Source organism: Gobio gobio (assembly GCF_949357685.1).
Source record: "Gobio gobio genome assembly, chromosome: 7".
Lineage (NCBI taxonomy): Eukaryota > Metazoa > Chordata > Actinopteri > Cypriniformes > Gobionidae > Gobio > Gobio gobio.
The window spans coordinates 524,534-546,467 of NC_137103.1; the positions used below are offsets into that span (position 1 = coordinate 524,534).

General features: G+C 35.9%; 1 protein-coding gene across 2 annotated transcripts in view; it reads right to left on the minus strand.

Moving 5' to 3' along the window:
• Positions 1-1,574: 1,574 nt before the first annotated feature.
• Positions 1,575-21,934, minus strand: part of LOC307129684 (interferon alpha/beta receptor 1a-like) — a 45,606-nt gene continuing 25,246 nt past the window's right edge. For both annotated transcript variants that reach the window (XM_079822316.1, XM_079822317.1), the window contains exon 7: positions 1,575-2,702. In XM_079822316.1, the coding sequence (XP_079678442.1) occupies positions 2,421-2,702 (282 nt within the window). In that variant the 3' untranslated portion in view covers positions 1,575-2,420. The remainder of the gene's footprint in view (positions 2,703-21,934) is intronic.

Consider the following 21,934-nt stretch of genomic DNA (forward strand, 5'->3'; position numbering starts at 1 on the left):
GCACATGCTCTCAATGCAAAATGCTGAACAGTTAGTTCATGCGTTCATGACCTCAAGGCTAGATTATTGTAATGCTCTACTGGGTGGTTGCCCTGCTCGCTTAATAAATAAACTCCAGCTGGTCCAAAACGCAGCAGCTCCAGTTCTTACTAGAACCAGGAAGCATGACCATATTAGCCCAGTTCTGTCAACACTGCACTGGCTGCCTATTAAACATCGCATAAATTTTAAAATCTTACTTATTACTTACAAAGCACTAAATGGTTTATCTCCCCAATACTTGAGCGAGCTCTTAACATATTATACTCCATCACGTCTACTGCGCTCTCTAAACTCTGGCCAGTTGATCATACCGAGAATATCCAAATCAACTGCAGGCGGTCGATCGTTTTCCTATTTAGCACCTAAACTCTGGAACAGTCTTCCTAACATTGTTCGGGAAGCAGACACACTCTGTCAGTTTAAATCTAGACTAAAAACACATCTCTTTACTGTGGCATACACATAAAACACTTTTTCAATGAAATGATTGTTAGGCTGCATTAACTAGGTCAGCCGGAACCGGGAACACTTCCCATAACACCTGATGTACTCGTGACATCATCAGAAGAATGGCATCTACGCTAATGTTAGTCTCTCTGTTTTATCTCGAGGTTTACTGCAGTCAGCCGGATCAGGGCCGTATCCAGATCAGATGGTGGACCTGCGCCCAGAGAAGACCAACACATGACCCTGAAGTGTCTGAGAGACGTGATTAGACGCCCCCTGCAACTGCCTCATCGACACGGCATCTCAATAAACCCGTCTCCAGCGTGTTGCCTCCGATCATTCGAATATTGCACTTTAATAATTATTTAATCAACATCATCCTCAATAAACCCGTCTCCAGCATGTTGCCCCCGATCATTCGAATATTGCACTTTAATAATTATTTAATCAACATCATCCTCAATAAACCCGTCTCCAGCATGTTGCCCCCGGTCCCTCGAATATTCTGATCTATTATGACCTCCGAGCTGTAAAACTGCCAGAATAATAATAATAATACGCTGTTTGTTAATTGGCCAGAGGAGAACTGCCCCCCCGACTGAGCCTGGTTTCTCCCAAGGTTTATTTTTCTCCATTAGGTCACCTAATGGGGTTTTGGTTTCCTTGCCACTGTTGCCTCTGGCTTGGCGTGCTCAGTTGGGGACACTATATGTTCAACTAAACATCGAAATACATCTAAATAATAAACTAAATTAACCATTTAAACTAAATTACTGATTTAATTATTGATCTAAAGCCCACACTGTCACTGTATGATACTTGAAATTTTTCCAGAATGGCTGTACAGCTGAATAAAATTATGCTGCATTATTTTCCTGTTTAACACTGTAAAGCTGCTTTGAAACAATCTACATTGTTAAAAGCGCTATATAAATAAAGTTGACTTGACTTGACTTGACTCTGGGGCCGGTGGAGGGTGGATGAGGACTGACCCCTGACAGGAGTGTAAAGCGCTCTGGGTGTACAGTAGTACATATGAAATGCCTCATTCATTCAATATCTGACAATTTATCAACAGAGCCTCTGCTTTAAAACACACAGTTTTATTACTGCATTTTTATTAACATTTTCATGAAGGTAAGATTCGTAAGATAACGAACAAAGCATGTGTTCACACCAAACGAACAAAGCATGTGTTCACACCAAACGCGAATAGAACGTCAAATTCACATCTATCTCGTCTGGTTGGATGCTTGGACATTTTGAATCCACTCAAGTGTCCACAGTGAAATGGACGCACGTATAAATCGAGCGTTTGAAGCGAAACAGATGAGGCGGAAGAGGCTAGTGCTAGGCGGTTGTGTTAGCAAGATGGCTGATGTTGATGGAGCATTAATCGAGAGTATAGAGCGGGCAGGTCTGCGGCCGTTCATCATGAGCAGGCTCCTGATTGGTTAACGCGGCTCGAACAGACGCCAACGTTCAAATTTTCACTCGAGCGTGTGGCGAACTGGACGCGGGAATGAGGCGAAATCATGTCCATCGAGCCGCAGGACCTCCAGACATACATCAACGTGTCTTTACATTGACTTAACATGGAAACACTGGCTCCAGACGCTCTATTCACATTCACAGCACAACACGTGTCCTGGCCAGACAAGACTACGAGTGGCCGGAGTCTCACCAGAGTCCTCGGATTCAACACCTCATCACGTCATGTCTGCTCAGGACACGGGAAAGCTGAAGATATGGGATTTAATATGGCGTTGGGTGAGGTGAGAGCAAACATTAGCATGGCTGTCTGATTGAGATGCTAACAAATAAAGCTCTCAAGAGACAATAATAAAGATTCTATAAGAATCATAAAGAATCTGCATGTTCACACAGAAACGAGGGTTGTGCTGCGGCCACACGTGTGTGTGTGTGTGGGGTTAAGCGCAGAGCTCCAGCGTCCCATCATGCAGCGGTGTGTGTGTCTTGAGCATGTCGTGAGTGTGTGTGTGTGTGTGGCTGGAGTCCTCCTCCGTGGAGCTGAAGCCCGAGTCTCCGCTGCCGTGCCCGCTGGGTGCGCTGGTGTCCAGATCCTCACAGTTTGGGCTCTGGGCGTCCATGACCACGACCATCTCAGCGGAGATCAGGTCCAGCGGCTCACAGTCAGAGCCAGGAGACTGAGGGGGCAGCAGACGGGGCGTCTCAGAGTCACATGACCAGAGCTGGAGAGAGAGAGAGAAGGAGAGAGAAGGAGAAGGAGAGGGAGAGAGGGAGAGAGGAAGAGAAGGGCTTTACTCAAGAGCACAGCTCCGTTTACAGGGTTAGTTTGCCCTGTCATCGTTCACTCTTCTACACACCTGATTGATTAAAGTCTGCTCTTGACCAGTTTAACTGATATACATTAGAAGCAGACATCAGGCTAAACCCATTCACCCTTTCTGTGGCCTGCAGTAACTCATGAAATAATCCCTCAACAGCTGTAAATCTCAAACAGAAATGTGTTTAATTTAAAGTGTCTGTAAACCACACTGGCTCAATCTCAAGAGATGCCCCAGTCTGAAGCTCAGTGAGCTCTAGGGAAACAGAACACAGAAGCATTGAGATGTGTTGGCCAGTAGACTCACACACTTCTGCAGAGAGTCCTCTCACAGTTACCCATGATCCTCCAGTGCTGCTGTGCGTGGACCTGCTTCTGTATTTCCTCACTGAAGGGTTCAGACAGTGATCCACTAGCTAGCCTGTCAACAGTGGCACACTGAGAGCAGGTCTGTCTATCCGTGTGTGTGTGTGTGTGTGTGTGATGTGATGTGATTGCGAACATCTGAACACATGTTGCAGGAATTCTCTATGCTGTCATGTTTATCAATCGTTGAGTCCTGACTATAGGGGTCAAATCTGGAGCATCAAATGTAGAAGCGAGTGCAGAACTCATCTCAGGGTTCATGAGCGATTCATCAAACATTCGTATGCCACCAATCCCAATCCGGAAAAAATCGTGTTTAGAGGGTAAAATGTGTTTTTTTTGGCAGGGTTGCCTGCTAAAATTCGCATTACCGGGCCTAAATATCACATAAATGGGGTCGCCTGAACCCGTGGACATGAAAACAGCCGGTCCAACAGTGTTGAAGTAGCTCAATTCCACGAAAACCTCAGACGTGGCAACACTGCTGAGCATGTTCTGCTGAAGGGCTTGTTCTTTAATTGATCATGTGACCTTTGACCCCACAGACTGAACTAAATGAATCATTGTTCGCTCATTGGTTGAGCTAAACTGGTATTACAACCCCAAATCAGAAAAAGTTGGGACAGTATGGAAATCGCAAAAAAAAAAAGAAGTGATTTCTAAATTTACTTTGACTTGTATCTCATTGCAGACAATATGAACACAAAATATTTCATGTTTTGTCTGGTCAACTTCATGTCATTTGTAAATATGCATCCTTTCCTGTCATTCAGACCTGCAACACATTTCAAAAAAGGTTGGGACAGTAAAGCATTTACCACTTTGTAATGTTGCCATTCCTTTTCACAACACTTAAAAGACGTTTAGGGACTGAAGACACCAAGTGATGAAGTGTTTCAGGTGTAATTTTGTCCCATTCTTCCTGCAAACAAGTCTTAAGGTGGGCAACAGTTCGGGCTCTTCCACACATTCTCTATTGGAGACAGGTCGGGACTGAGGCAGGCCAGTCAAGTACCCGAACCCTCTTCCTCCACAGCCAGGACTGCAGAATGTGTGCAGAATGTGGTTTTGCATCGTCTTGTTGAAATATGCATGGACGTCCCTGGAAAAGATGTCTTCTTGAAGGCAGCATAGTATGCTCCAAAATCTCTATGTACTTTTCAGCATTAATGGAGCCTTCACAGAAGTGCAAGTTACCTTTGCCAAGGGCACTGACACAACCCCATACCATGACAGACCCTGGCTTCTGGACTTGTTGCTGGTAACAGTCTGGATGATCCTTTTCTTCTTTGGTCCGGAGCACACGGCGTCCATTCCTCCCAAAAAATACCTGAAATACTGCTTCATCTGACCACAGTACACGTTTCCACTGTGTGATGGTCCATCCCAGATGCCTCCGAGCCCAGAGAAGTCGACGGCGCTTCTGGACACTGTTAACATAGGGCTTCCTTTTGGCACAGTACAGTTTAACTGGCATTTGTGGATGTAACTACGTATTGTGGTACTTGACAAAGGTTTGCCAAAGTAGTCCTGAGCCCATGTGGTGATACGGCTTATAGATGATGACGATTCTTGATGCAGTGCCGTCTGAGGGATCGGAGATCACGGTTGTTCAGCTTAGGCTTGCGCCCTTGTCCTTTACGCACTGAAATTCCTCCAGATTCCTTGAATCTTTTAATTATGTTATGCACTGTTGAATGTGAAATATCCAACGCTCTTCCTATCTTTCTTTGAGGAACATTGTTTTAAACATTTCAATAGTTTTCTCACGTATTTGTTGGCAAACTGGCGATCCTCTGCCCATCTTTGCTCCTAAAGGATTAGACCTTTCTAGGATGCTGCTTTTGTACCAAATCATAATTACAATCACCTGTTGACATCACCTGTTTCAAATCACATCATTATTTAACAATTTTACCTCATTACTTGCCCTAAATTGCTCCTGTCCCAACTTTTTTTTTAAATGTGTTGCAGGTCTGAATGACAGGAAAGGATGCATATTTACAAATGACATGAAGTTGACCAGACAAAACATGAAATATTTTGTGTTTATATTGTCTGCAATGAAATACAAGTCAAAGTAAATTTAGAAATCACTTTTTTTTTATTTGCGTTTTCCATACTGTCCCAACTTTTTCTGATTTGGGGTTGTAAATTTAAAGGTCCCATGGCATGAAATTTTCATTTTATGAGGTTTTTCAACATTAATATGAGTTCCCCTAGCCTGAATATTGTCCCCAAGTGTATAGAAATGTTGATCGGTGTAAACCCGAGTTCTGGCTGTCTTTCTCTGCCTTTGAGAAAATGACAGGCCAGATGAGCCAATCCTGAAGTCTCCTGTTATGACATCAGAGCAGGAACGGTTTCCTCCCTTTCCTCCGCCCAGAGAATCTGGCACGCCCTTGCAAGCGCTTGAGAGATCATTACTTGTGAACGAGTGAACGCTGGCAGTTTCTCAGTGTTTGGATGTACAAATGAAAACAGAAGTCTTTTTTTCAGTTCCTTCTGATCTGTGATCAGTGATTTCTTATGTGTAGCTAATTATTTATTATTCGTGCACACACTGCGGCTTCTCTCTCTCCCGACAGAACAGTGTTTTCGTGTTTTCTATCTTGTGAGTCAGTGTTTTTGTACGTCCTCGTCGCGTCTATCTGTTCTACAATGTGCATACAGTCGGGAGTTTCTGCTCAACATCGGCAGAGCCACATCTGTAGAGATAAACCTCACACACGCCGAAGCTCGGCCTTCAACATCCCCGACCCCCAGTACTGCATCTGGCCCACAGCGGAGGCACCAAACGCGGCGTGAGAATAAGCAGTAAGCGTGAGGGTATCCGGCTAGGCTAGCCAGCTTTCCCCACAATAAACTGGATTACATTCGATTTCTGCTGTTGTGTCTTTGTTTGCGCTGTGTACTCAATGCGCGTCACTGACGCTTTTCATATGATTGGAACATATCTAGAATAATGGTATTATCAACACTTACTCATAACTCGTTCATCTCGCTGTAATGGTACATTGCATGTGTTACAAAGTTGGTAATGATGAAGACGGACTCGGCGTGACTGGGACTCATGTTTATTCAGAACTCTCAAATACAAACACAAACTCACAGCGCTGACAGTGCTCTCACAACTCAGTAGTTACTATAAATAACTTTGTTAGCAATCGCTCTGTCTCCGTGATGTCCGGTTCGCGAACGATCTTTCTTTTGAACCGGTTCTTTTTAGTGAACCGAATCAGTTCACCAAACCGGACTGAATCGTTCTAAACGGTTGGCGTCTCCAGTCAGCGCTGATCCATAATTTACTAAAGTTACTAACTTTCTGACATGAGTGACAGCCCATCCGACTAGAAATAAACTAATAACCTGAAGTATATGCTGTAACTACAACAGTTCACTGAACTGAGACTGACAGAACTGATGAGAAGTGAACACAGGTCCATCCGTCTCTCTGGCAGACTCGTGCCTGCTCGTGCCTCGTTAAACCACGCCCCCTCCGCTCATTTCAAATGCAAAGATGTCAACCAATCACAACAGTGGGCGTTTTTACTGAAGTCTCACAGCAGACACGCCTCTTGAAGCAGGGCATTCAGCCACAGGGCAAACAGCAGTATAGAAAAAATGCCTTTTATTTCTAAATTATGACATTTTATGATGTAAAAATCATACTAACAATATAAGTACACCTCAGGAAACATTATAAAATAATAGAAAAATGCCATGCCATGGGACCTTTAACAGCTGATTGGTTGATTGTTGATCTTCACGCCCTGAAGAAACTCACCAATTCACAAGATTAACGGAATGCAGAGCTGATATAAAACATTGGATGACCAGTAATTTCCTGAAACTCCATTCAGAAAAAACTGAATTTTTAATTATTGGACAAATAAGCTCCACAAGTAGTGACCTAGAATACTGTCTAACACTTGATGGCTGTTCTGTCAAGTCCTCGTGGTCAGTGAGGAACCTGGGTGTGCTCTTTGATACCAATCTTTCGTTTGAAAGCCACGTTTCTAGCATCTGTAAAACTGCATTCTACCATCTTAAAAATATATCTACATTACGGCTCATGCTCTCAGTGACAGTGAGTTGAGTCGTTCATGAGCTGTAGATTATTGTAATGTTCATGAGCTGTAGATTATTGTAATGTTGATGAGCTGTAGATTATTGTAATGTTGATGAGCTGTAGATTATTGTAATGTTGATGAGCTGTAGATTATTGTAATGTTGATGAGCTGTAGATTATTGTAATGTTGATGAGCTGTAGATTATTGTAATGATGATGAGCTGTAGATTATTGTAATGTTGATGAGCTGTAGATTATTGTAATGTTGATGAGCTGTAGATTATTGTAATGTTGATGAGCTGTAGATTATTGTAATGTTCATGAGCTGTAGATTATTGTAATGTTGATGAGCTGTAGATTATTGTAATGTTGATGAGCTGTAGATTATTGTAATGTTGATCAGCTGTAGATTATTGTAATGATGATGAGCTGTAGATTATTGTAATGTTGATCAGCTGTAGATTATTGTAATGTTGATGAGCTGTAGATTATTGTAATGTTGATGAGCTGTAGATTATTGTAATGTTCATGAGCTGTAGATTATTGTAATGATGATGAGCTGTAGATTATTGTAATGTTGATGAACTGTAGATTATTGTAATGTTGATGAACTGTAGATTATTGTAATGTTCATGAGCTGTAGATTATTGTAATGATGATGAGCTGTAGATTATTGTAATGTTGATGAGCTGTAGATTATTGTAATGTTGATGAGCTGTAGATTATTGTAATGTTGATGAGCTGTAGATTATTGTAATGTTGATGAGCTGTAGATTATTGTAATGATGATGAGCTGTAGATTATTGTAATGATGATGAGCTGTAGATTATTGTAATGTTGATGAGCTGTAGATTATTGTAATGTTGATGAGCTGTAGATTATTGTAATGATGATGAGCTGTAGATTATTGTAATGATGATGAGCTGTAGATTATTGTAATGTTGATGAGCTGTAGATTATTGTAATGATGATGAGCTGTAGATTATTGTAATGTTCATGAGCTGTAGATTATTGTAATGTTGATGAGCTGTAGATTATTGTAATGTTCATGAGCTGTAGATTATTGTAATGTTGATGAGCTGTAGATTATTGTAATGATGATGAGCTGTAGATTATTGTAATGTTGATGAGCTGTAGATTATTGTAATGATGATGAGCTGTAGATTATTGTAATGTTCATGAGCTGTAGATTATTGTAATGTTGATGAGCTGTAGATTATTGTAATGTTGATGAGCTGTAGATTATTGTAATGTTGATGAGCTGTAGATTATTGTAATGTTGATGAGCTGTAGATTATTGTAATGTTGATGAGCTGTAGATTATTGTAATGTTCATGAGCTGTAGATTATTGTAATGTTCATGAGCTGTAGATTATTGTAATGTTGATGAGCTGTAGATTATTGTAATGTTGATGAGCTGTAGATTATTGTAATGTTGATGAGCTGTAGATTATTGTAATGTTGATGAGCTGTAGATTATTGTAATGTTCATGAGCTGTAGATTATTGTAATGTTGATGAGCTGTAGATTATTGTAATGTTGATGAGCTGTAGATTATTGTAATGTTGATGAGCTGTAGATTATTGTAATGTTGATGAGCTGTAGATTATTGTAATGTTGATGAGCTGTAGATTATTGTAATGTTGATGAGCTGTAGATTATTGTAATGATGATGAGCTGTAGATTATTGTAATGTTGATGAGCTGTAGATTATTGTAATGTTGATGAGCTGTAGATTATTGTAATGTTCATGAGCTGTAGATTATTGTAATGTTGATGAGCTGTAGATTATTGTAATGTTGATGAGCTGTAGATTATTGTAATGTTGATCAGCTGTAGATTATTGTAATGATGATGAGCTGTAGATTATTGTAATGTTGATCAGCTGTAGATTATTGTAATGTTGATGAGCTGTAGATTATTGTAATGTTGATGAGCTGTAGATTATTGTAATGTTCATGAGCTGTAGATTATTGTAATGATGATGAGCTGTAGATTATTGTAATGTTGATGAGCTGTAGATTATTGTAATGTTCATGAGCTGTAGATTATTGTAATGATGATGAGCTGTAGATTATTGTAATGTTGATGAGCTGTAGATTATTGTAATGTTGATGAGCTGTAGATTATTGTAATGTTGATGAGCTGTAGATTATTGTAATGATGATGAGCTGTAGATTATTGTAATGTTGATGAGCTGTAGATTATTGTAATGTTGATGAGCTGTAGATTATTGTAATGATGATGAGCTGTAGATTATTGTAATGTTGATGAGCTGTAGATTATTGTAATGTTCATGAGCTGTAGATTATTGTAATGTTGATGAGCTGTAGATTATTGTAATGTTGATGAGCTGTAGATTATTGTAATGTTGATGAGCTGTAGATTATTGTAATGTTGATGAGCTGTAGATTATTGTAATGTTGATGAGCTGTAGATTATTGTAATGATGATGAGCTGTAGATTATTGTAATGATGATGAGCTGTAGATTATTGTAATGTTCATGAGCTGTAGATTATTGTAATGTTGATGAGCTGTAGATTATTGTAATGATGATGAGCTGTAGATTATTGTAATGTTGATGAGCTGTAGATTATTGTAATGATGATGAGCTGTAGATTATTGTAATGATGATGAGCTGTAGATTATTGTAATGATGATGAGCTGTAGATTATTGTAATGTTGATGAGCTGTAGATTATTGTAATGTTGATGAGCTGTAGATTATTGTAATGTTGATGAGCTGTAGATTATTGTAATGTTGATGAGCTGTAGATTATTGTAATGTTGATGAGCTGTAGATTATTGTAATGTTCATGAGCTGTAGATTATTGTAATGTTCATGAGCTGTAGATTATTGTAATGTTCATGAGCTGTAGATTATTGTAATGATGATGAGCTGTAGATTATTGTAATGATGATGAGCTGTAGATTATTGTAATGTTCATGAGCTGTAGATTATTGTAATGATGATGAGCTGTAGATTATTGTAATGATGATGAGCTGTAGATTATTGTAATGATGATGAGCTGTAGATTATTGTAATGTTCATGAGCTGTAGATTATTGTAATGTTGATGAGCTGTAGATTATTGTAATGATGATGAACTGTAGATTATTGTAATGTTGATGAGCTGTAGATTATTGTAATGATGATGAGCTGTAGATTATTGTAATGTTGATGAGCTGTAGATTATTGTAATGATGATGAGCTGTAGATTATTGTAATGTTGATGAGCTGTAGATTATTGTAATGTTGATGAGCTGTAGATTATTGTAATGTTGATGAGCTGTAGATTATTGTAATGTTGATGAGCTGTAGATTATTGTAATGTTGATGAGCTGTAGATTATTGTAATGTTGATGAGCTGTAGATTATTGTAATGTTCATGAGCTGTAGATTATTGTAATGATGATGAGCTGTAGATTATTGTAATGATGATGAGCTGTAGATTATTGTAATGTTCATGAGCTGTAGATTATTGTAATGATGATGAGCTGTAGATTATTGTAATGTTGATGAGCTGTAGATTATTGTAATGTTGATGAGCTGTAGATTATTGTAATGATGATGAGCTGTAGATTATTGTAATGATGATGAGCTGTAGATTATTGTAATGATGATGAGCTGTAGATTATTGTAATGATGATGAGCTGTAGATTATTGTAATGATGATGAGCTGTAGATTATTGTAATGTTCATGAGCTGTAGATTATTGTAATGTTCATGAGCTGTAGATTATTGTAATGTTGATGAGCTGTAGATTATTGTAATGATCATGAGCTGTAGATTATTGTAATGTTGATGAGCTGTAGATTATTGTAATGTTGATGAGCTGTAGATTATTGTAATGTTCATGAGCTGTAGATTATTGTAATGATGATGAGCTGTAGATTATTGTAATGTTCATGAGCTGTAGATTATTGTAATGTTGATGAGCTGTAGATTATTGTAATGATGATGAGCTGTAGATTATTGTAATGATGATGAGCTGTAGATTATTGTAATGATCATGAGCTGTAGATTATTGTAATGATGATGAGCTGTAGATTATTGTAATGATCATGAGCTGTAGATTATTGTAATGATGATGAGCTGTAGATTATTGTAATGATGATGAGCTGTAGATTATTGTAATGTTCATGAGCTGTAGATTATTGTAATGATGATGAGCTGTAGATTATTGTAATGTTGATGAGCTGTAGATTATTGTAATGTTGATGAGCTGTAGATTATTGTAATGATGATGAGCTGTAGATTATTGTAATGTTCATGAGCTGTAGATTATTGTAATGATGATGAGCTGTAGATTATTGTAATGATGATGAGCTGTAGATTATTGTAATGATGATGAGCTGTAGATTATTGTAATGATGATGAGCTGTAGATTATTGTAATGATGATGAGCTGTAGATTATTGTAATGATGATGAGCTGTAGATTATTGTAATGATGATGAGCTGTAGATTATTGTAATGTTGATGAGCTGTAGATTATTGTAATGATGATGAGCTGTAGATTATTGTAATGTTGATGAGCTGTAGATTATTGTAATGTTCATGAGCTGTAGATTATTGTAATGTTCATGAGCTGTAGATTATTGTAATGATGATGAGCTGTAGATTATTGTAATGTTGATGAGCTGTAGATTATTGTAATGTTCATGAGCTGTAGATTATTGTAATGTTCATGAGCTGTAGATTATTGTAATGATGATGAGCTGTAGATTATTGTAATGTTGATGAGCTGTAGATTATTGTAATGTTCATGAGCTGTAGATTATTGTAATGATGATGAGCTGTAGATTATTGTAATGATGATGAGCTGTAGATTATTGTAATGTTCATGAGCTGTAGATTATTGTAATGATGATGAGCTGTAGATTATTGTAATGTTGATGAGCTGTAGATTATTGTAATGTTGATGAGCTGTAGATTATTGTAATGATGATGAGCTGTAGATTATTGTAATGATGATGAGCTGTAGATTATTGTAATGATGATGAGCTGTAGATTATTGTAATGTTCATGAGCTGTAGATTATTGTAATGTTCATGAGCTGTAGATTATTGTAATGTTGATGAGCTGTAGATTATTGTAATGATGATGAGCTGTAGATTATTGTAATGTTCATGAGCTGTAGATTATTGTAATGATGATGAGCTGTAGATTATTGTAATGTTCATGAGCTGTAGATTATTGTAATGATGATGAGCTGTAGATTATTGTAATGCTGATGAGCTGTAGATTATTGTAATGTTGATGAGCTGTAGATTATTGTAATGATGATGAGCTGTAGATTATTGTAATGATGATGAGCTGTAGATTATTGTAATGATGATGAGCTGTAGATTATTGTAATGATGATGAGCTGTAGATTATTGTAATGTTCATGAGCTGTAGATTATTGTAATGTTCATGAGCTGTAGATTATTGTAATGTTGATGAGCTGTAGATTATTGTAATGATCATGAGCTGTAGATTATTGTAATGTTGATGAGCTGTAGATTATTGTAATGTTGATGAGCTGTAGATTATTGTAATGTTCATGAGCTGTAGATTATTGTAATGATGATGAGCTGTAGATTATTGTAATGTTCATGAGCTGTAGATTATTGTAATGTTGATGAGCTGTAGATTATTGTAATGATGATGAGCTGTAGATTATTGTAATGATGATGAGCTGTAGATTATTGTAATGATCATGAGCTGTAGATTATTGTAATGATGATGAGCTGTAGATTATTGTAATGATCATGAGCTGTAGATTATTGTAATGATGATGAGCTGTAGATTATTGTAATGATGATGAGCTGTAGATTATTGTAATGTTCATGAGCTGTAGATTATTGTAATGATGATGAGCTGTAGATTATTGTAATGTTGATGAGCTGTAGATTATTGTAATGATGATGAGCTGTAGATTATTGTAATGTTCATGAGCTGTAGATTATTGTAATGTTCATGAGCTGTAGATTATTGTAATGATGATGAGCTGTAGATTATTGTAATGTTGATGAGCTGTAGATTATTGTAATGATGATGAGCTGTAGATTATTGTAATGTTCATGAGCTGTAGATTATTGTAATGATGATGAGCTGTAGATTATTGTAATGATGATGAGCTGTAGATTATTGTAATGATGATGAGCTGTAGATTATTGTAATGATGATGAGCTGTAGATTATTGTAATGATCATGAGCTGTAGATTATTGTAATGATGATGAGCTGTAGATTATTGTAATGATGATGAGCTGTAGATTATTGTAATGTTCATGAGCTGTAGATTATTGTAATGATGATGAGCTGTAGATTATTGTAATGTTGATGAGCTGTAGATTATTGTAATGTTGATGAGCTGTAGATTATTGTAATGATGATGAGCTGTAGATTATTGTAATGTTCATGAGCTGTAGATTATTGTAATGATGATGAGCTGTAGATTATTGTAATGATGATGAGCTGTAGATTATTGTAATGATGATGAGCTGTAGATTATTGTAATGATGATGAGCTGTAGATTATTGTAATGATGATGAGCTGTAGATTATTGTAATGATGATGAGCTGTAGATTATTGTAATGATGATGAGCTGTAGATTATTGTAATGTTGATGAGCTGTAGATTATTGTAATGATGATGAGCTGTAGATTATTGTAATGTTGATGAGCTGTAGATTATTGTAATGTTCATGAGCTGTAGATTATTGTAATGTTCATGAGCTGTAGATTATTGTAATGATGATGAGCTGTAGATTATTGTAATGTTGATGAGCTGTAGATTATTGTAATGTTCATGAGCTGTAGATTATTGTAATGTTCATGAGCTGTAGATTATTGTAATGATGATGAGCTGTAGATTATTGTAATGTTGATGAGCTGTAGATTATTGTAATGTTCATGAGCTGTAGATTATTGTAATGATGATGAGCTGTAGATTATTGTAATGATGATGAGCTGTAGATTATTGTAATGTTCATGAGCTGTAGATTATTGTAATGATGATGAGCTGTAGATTATTGTAATGTTGATGAGCTGTAGATTATTGTAATGTTGATGAGCTGTAGATTATTGTAATGATGATGAGCTGTAGATTATTGTAATGATGATGAGCTGTAGATTATTGTAATGATGATGAGCTGTAGATTATTGTAATGTTCATGAGCTGTAGATTATTGTAATGTTCATGAGCTGTAGATTATTGTAATGTTGATGAGCTGTAGATTATTGTAATGATGATGAGCTGTAGATTATTGTAATGTTCATGAGCTGTAGATTATTGTAATGATGATGAGCTGTAGATTATTGTAATGTTCATGAGCTGTAGATTATTGTAATGATGATGAGCTGTAGATTATTGTAATGCTGATGAGCTGTAGATTATTGTAATGTTGATGAGCTGTAGATTATTGTAATGATGATGAGCTGTAGATTATTGTAATGATGATGAGCTGTAGATTATTGTAATGATGATGAGCTGTAGATTATTGTAATGATGATGAGCTGTAGATTATTGTAATGTTCATGAGCTGTAGATTATTGTAATGTTCATGAGCTGTAGATTATTGTAATGTTGATGAGCTGTAGATTATTGTAATGATCATGAGCTGTAGATTATTGTAATGTTGATGAGCTGTAGATTATTGTAATGTTGATGAGCTGTAGATTATTGTAATGTTCATGAGCTGTAGATTATTGTAATGATGATGAGCTGTAGATTATTGTAATGTTCATGAGCTGTAGATTATTGTAATGTTGATGAGCTGTAGATTATTGTAATGATGATGAGCTGTAGATTATTGTAATGATGATGAGCTGTAGATTATTGTAATGATCATGAGCTGTAGATTATTGTAATGATGATGAGCTGTAGATTATTGTAATGATCATGAGCTGTAGATTATTGTAATGATGATGAGCTGTAGATTATTGTAATGATGATGAGCTGTAGATTATTGTAATGTTCATGAGCTGTAGATTATTGTAATGATGATGAGCTGTAGATTATTGTAATGTTGATGAGCTGTAGATTATTGTAATGATGATGAGCTGTAGATTATTGTAATGTTCATGAGCTGTAGATTATTGTAATGTTCATGAGCTGTAGATTATTGTAATGATGATGAGCTGTAGATTATTGTAATGTTGATGAGCTGTAGATTATTGTAATGATGATGAGCTGTAGATTATTGTAATGTTCATGAGCTGTAGATTATTGTAATGATGATGAGCTGTAGATTATTGTAATGATGATGAGCTGTAGATTATTGTAATGATGATGAGCTGTAGATTATTGTAATGATGATGAGCTGTAGATTATTGTAATGATGATGAGCTGTAGATTATTGTAATGATGATGAGCTGTAGATTATTGTAATGATGATGAGCTGTAGATTATTGTAATGTTGATGAGCTGTAGATTATTGTAATGATGATGAGCTGTAGATTATTGTAATGTTGATGAGCTGTAGATTATTGTAATGTTCATGAGCTGTAGATTATTGTAATGTTCATGAGCTGTAGATTATTGTAATGATGATGAGCTGTAGATTATTGTAATGTTGATGAGCTGTAGATTATTGTAATGATGATGAGCTGTAGATTATTGTAATGTTCATGAGCTGTAGATTATTGTAATGATGATGAGCTGTAGATTATTGTAATGATGATGAGCTGTAGATTATTGTAATGATGATGAGCTGTAGATTATTGTAATGATGATGAGCTGTAGATTATTGTAATGATGATGAGCTGTAGATTATTGTAATGTTGATGAGCTGTAGATTATTGTAATGATGATGAGCTGTAGATTATTGTAATGTTCATGAGCTGTAGATTATTGTAATGTTGATGAGCTGTAGATTATTGTAATGATCATGAGCTGTAGATTATTGTAATGTTGATGAGCTGTAGATTATTGTAATGTTGATGAGCTGTAGATTATTGTAATGTTCATGAGCTGTAGATTATTGTAATGATGATGAGCTGTAGATTATTGTAATGTTCATGAGCTGTAGATTATTGTAATGATGATGAGCTGTAGATTATTGTAATGTTCATGAGCTGTAGATTATTGTAATGTTGATGAGCTGTAGATTATTGTAATGATCATGAGCTGTAGATTATTGTAATGTTGATGAGCTGTAGATTATTGTAATGTTCATGAGCTGTAGATTATTGTAATGTTGATCAGCTGTAGATTATTGTAATGTTGATGAGCTGTAGATTATTGTAATGATGATGAGCTGTAGATTATTGTAATGATGATGAGCTGTAGATTATTGTAATGATCATGAGCTGTAGATTATTGTAATGATGATGAGCTGTAGATTATTGTAATGTTGATGAGCTGTAGATTATTGTAATGATCATGAGCTGTAGATTATTGTAATGATGATGAGCTGTAGATTATTGTAATGTTGATGAGCTGTAGATTATTGTAATGATCATGAGCTGTAGATTATTGTAATGATGATGAGCTGTAGATTATTGTAATGTTGATGAGCTGTAGATTATTGTAATGATCATGAGCTGTAGATTATTGTAATGATGATGAGCTGTAGATTATTGTAATGATGATGAGCTGTAGATTATTGTAATGTTCATGAGCTGTAGATTATTGTAATGATGATGAGCTGTAGATTATTGTAATGTTGATGAGCTGTAGATTATTGTAATGTTGATGAGCTGTAGATTATTGTAATGATGATGAGCTGTAGATTATTGTAATGATCATGAGCTGTAGATTATTGTAATGTTGATGAGCTGTAGATTATTGTAATGTTGATGAGCTGTAGATTATTGTAATGATGATGAGCTGTAGATTATTGTAATGATGATGAGCTGTAGATTATTGTAATGATGATGAGCTGTAGATTATTGTAATGATGATGAGCTGTAGATTATTGTAATGTTCATGAGCTGTAGATTATTGTAATGATCATGAGCTGTAGATTATTGTAATGTTCATGAGCTGATGATTATTGTAATGTTGATGAGCTGTAGATTATTGTAATGATGATGAGCTGTAGATTATTGTAATGATGATGAGCTGTAGATTTTTGTAATGATCATGAGCTGTAGATTATTGTAATGTTGATGAGCTGTAGATTATTGTAATGATGATGAGCTGTAGATTATTGTAATGTTCATGAGCTGTAGATTATTGTAATGTTGATGAGCTGTAGATTATTGTAATGTTCATGAGCTGATGATTATTGTAATGTTGATGAGCTGTAGATTATTGTAATGATGATGAGCTGTAGATTTTTGTAATGATGATGAGCTGTAGATTATTGTAATGATCATGAGCTGTAGATTATTGTAATGATGATGAGCTGTAGATTATTGTAATGATGATGAGCTGTAGATTATTGTAATGATCATGAGCTGTAGATTATTGTAATGATGATGAGCTGTAGATTATTGTAATGATGATGAGCTGTAGATTATTGTAATGATCATGAGCTGTAGATTTTTGTAATGATGATGAGCTGTAGATTATTGTAATGATCATGAGCTGTAGATTTTTGTAATGATGATGAGCTGTAGATTATTGTAATGATCATGAGCTGTAGATTATTGTAATGATGATGAGCTGTAGATTATTGTAATGATGATGAGCTGTAGATTATTGTAATGATCATGAGCTGTAGATTATTGTAATGATGATGAGCTGTAGATTATTGTAATGATGATGAGCTGTAGATTATTGTAATGATCATGAGCTGTAGATTATTGTAATGATGATGAGCTGTAGATTATTGTAATGATCATGAGCTGTAGATTATTGTAATGATGATGAGCTGTAGATTTTTGTAATGATGATGAGCTGTAGATTATTGTAATGATCATGAGCTGTAGATTATTGTAATGTTCATGAGCTGTAGATTATTGTAATGTTGATGAGCTGTAGATTATTGTAATGATGATGAGCTGTAGATTATTGTAATGTTGATGAGCTGTAGATTATTGTAATGTTCATGAGCTGTAGATTATTGTAATGATGATGAGCTGTAGATTATTGTAATGTTCATGAGCTGTAGATTATTGTAATGTTCATGAGCTGTAGATTATTGTAATGATGATGAGCTGTAGATTATTGTAATGTTCATGAGCTGTAGATTATTGTAATGTTCATGAGCTGTAGATTATTGTAATGATGATGAGCTGTAGATTATTGTAATGTTGATGAGCTGTAGATTATTGTAATGTTGATGAGCTGTAGATTATTGTAATGATCATGAGCTGTAGATTATTGTAATGTTCATGAGCTGTAGATTATTGTAATGTTGATGAGCTGTAGATTATTGTAATGATGATGAGCTGTAGATTATTGTAATGTTGATGAGCTGTAGATTATTGTAATGTTCATGAGCTGTAGATTATTGTAATGTTCATGAGCTGTAGATTATTGTAATGATGATGAGCTGTAGATTATTGTAATGTTCATGAGCTGTAGATTATTGTAATGTTCATGAGCTGTAGATTATTGTAATGATGATGAGCTGTAGATTATTGTAATGTTCATGAGCTGTAGATTATTGTAATGTTCATGAGCTGTAGATTATTGTAATGATGATGAGCTGTAGATTATTGTAATGTTGATGAGCTGTAGATTATTGTAATGTTGATGAGCTGTAGATTATTGTAATGATGATGAGCTGTAGATTATTGTAATGTTGATGAGCTGTAGATTATTGTAATGTTCATGAGCTGTAGATTATTGTAATGATGATGAGCTGTAGATTATTGTAATGTTCATGAGCTGTAGATTATTGTAATGTTCATGAGCTGTAGATTATTGTAATGTTCATGAGCTGTAGATTATTGTAATGTTGATGAGCTGTAGATTATTGTAATGTTGATGAGCTGTAGATTATTGTAATGATGATGAGCTGTAGATTATTGTAATGTTGATGAGCTGTAGATTATTGTAATGATCATGAGCTGTAGATTATTGTAATGATCATGAGCTGTAGATTATTGTAATGTTGATGAGCTGTAGATTATTGTAATGTTGATGAGCTGTAGATTATTGTAATGTTGATGAGCTGTAGATTATTGTAATGTTCATGAGCTGTAGATTATTGTAATGATGATGAGCTGTAGATTATTGTAATGTTCATGAGCTGTAGATTATTGTAATGTTCATGAGCTGTAGATTATTGTAATGATGATGAGCTGTAGATTATTGTAATGTTGATGAGCTGTAGATTATTGTAATGATGATGAGCTGTAGATTATTGTAATGTTGATGAGCTGTAGATTATTGTAATGTTGATGAGCTGTAGATTATTGTAATGTTGATGAGCTGTAGATTATTGTAATGTTCATGAGCTGTAGATTATTGTAATGTTGATGAGCTGTAGATTATTGTAATGATCATGAGCTGTAGATTATTGTAATGTTGATGAGCTGTAGATTATTGTAATGTTGATGAGCTGTAGATTATTGTAATGATGATGAGCTGTAGATTATTGTAATGTTCATGAGCTGTAGATTATTGTAATGTTGATGAGCTGTAGATTATTGTAATGATGATGAGCTGTAGATTATTGTAATGTTGATGAGCTGTAGATTATTGTAATGATGATGAGCTGTAGATTATTGTAATGTTGATGAGCTGTAGATTATTGTAATGTTGATGAGCTGTAGATTATTGTAATGTTGATGAGCTGTAGATTATTGTAATGATCATGAGCTGTAGATTATTGTAATGCTGATGAGCTGTAGATTATTGTAATGCTGATGAGCTGTAGATTATTGTAATGCTGATGAGCTGTAGATTATTGTAATGTTCATGAGCTGTAGATTATTGTAATGTTGATGAACTGTAGATTATTGTAATGTTGATGAGCTGTAGATTATTGTAATGTTCATGAGCTGTAGATTATTGTAATGTTGATGAGCTGTAGATTATTGTAATGATGATGAGCTGTAGATTATTGTAATGTTGATGAGCTGTAGATTATTGTAATGTTGATGAGCTGTAGATTATTGTAATGTTGATGAGCTGTAGATTATTGTAATGTTGATGAGCTGTAGATTATTGTAATGTTGATGAGCTGTAGATTATTGTAATGCTCTACTGGGTGGTTGCCCTGCTCACTTAATAAATAAACTCCAGCTGGTCCAAAACGCAGCAGCTCCAGTTCTTACTAGAACCAGGAAGTGTGACCATATTAGCCCAGTTCTGTCAACACTGCACTGGCTGCCTATTAAACATCACATACATTTTAAAATCTTGCTTATTACTTACAAAGCACTAAATGGTTTATCTCCAGTACTTGAGCGAGCTCTTAACACATTATCCTCCATCACGTCTACTGCGCTCTCTAAATTCTGGCCAGTTGATCATACCGAGAATATCCAAATCAACTGCAGGCGCTCGATCCTTTTCCTATTTAGCACCTAAACTCTGGAACTCTTCCAAACATTGTTCGGGAAGCAGACACACTCTGTCAGTTTAAATCTAGACTAAAAACATATCTCTTTACTATGGCTATTATGATTGTAATTATTACATCCCTTTCTATCAAAGTTATCTGACCTTATCAAGATGAATCTGTTGAGTTTAACTCCGAGTTCTGCTCATATTTCATTACCATTTTCTAAACTATAGCATTAGTTACTCTGATAATGTGAGAATGTTGAAGGTGTCTGAATAAATGTTGGTTTGACTGAATACACTAGCATTCAAAAGTGTGAAGTCTGTAAGAGTCTGGTCTGCTCATGAATCTGATCATAACTCCAGTAATCAGTGTAATATTCCTCCAGTGTAGATCGTCTGTTCTCTATGTGAATATACAGTAAAGTGTGATTTAATCCTGTGATCATCATTCCTCCAGTCTTCAGTGTCACATGACCCTTCACTGATCATTCTCATATGAGGATGTATGATTATTATCAGTGCTGAAAACTCGCTAGACTGCTTCACTTTGAGGAAATCGTCATTCTCAGGATTCTTTGATGAACAGAAAGTTCTAAGAGCAGCATTTAATTGAAACAGAATCTTTAGTAACATTATTAGTGCCCTTCAGATTTCTCTGGTGTGCTCGACGTCAGGTGACACTGGAAGCGGTTTTACTCGCACCTGCTGGAGCGGAAACCCGACCCGAGAGACGGCACATCCATCACAGCTGTGCTCAGAGCTCTCCACCAAACCACATCCCATCAGACGAAGACTATAGCGTTTAGATAACCGCTCTAAATCTAGAGGAACAGAGAGTCCACAGCACAGAGAACAAGAGCCCTGCCAGATCACTGCCATTATTCCCAGCCAATCACAATGATCCTGCTTTAAGCAGCAGAAGCCCAAACTGCAGGAAGCCAATACAGTTATCGTCATCCTTCTTGATGTGAACGGCCTTCAGCCAGGCCTGAGAGCTGAGCACGTCTCTAACGGTGTCTCTTAGGGACTGAATTCACTGTTAATCATTCTGAAAACCTCATTTTAGGCAATCATGGGAATCAATCTCAGATTTTTCTCTAGCTTAGTGCAGGGATTGCAGACATCATATAGATGTTCCATATAGACAACCCCCTATATATATATATATATCCCTTATAGATGACCCTAAATATATCCTGTATATACGATCCCTGTAGATGGCCCCTATAGAAGACCCCCAAAAGATGTCCCATGTACACAACCCCTTTAGACGACCCTAAAGATATCCCATATAGACCACCCCTATAT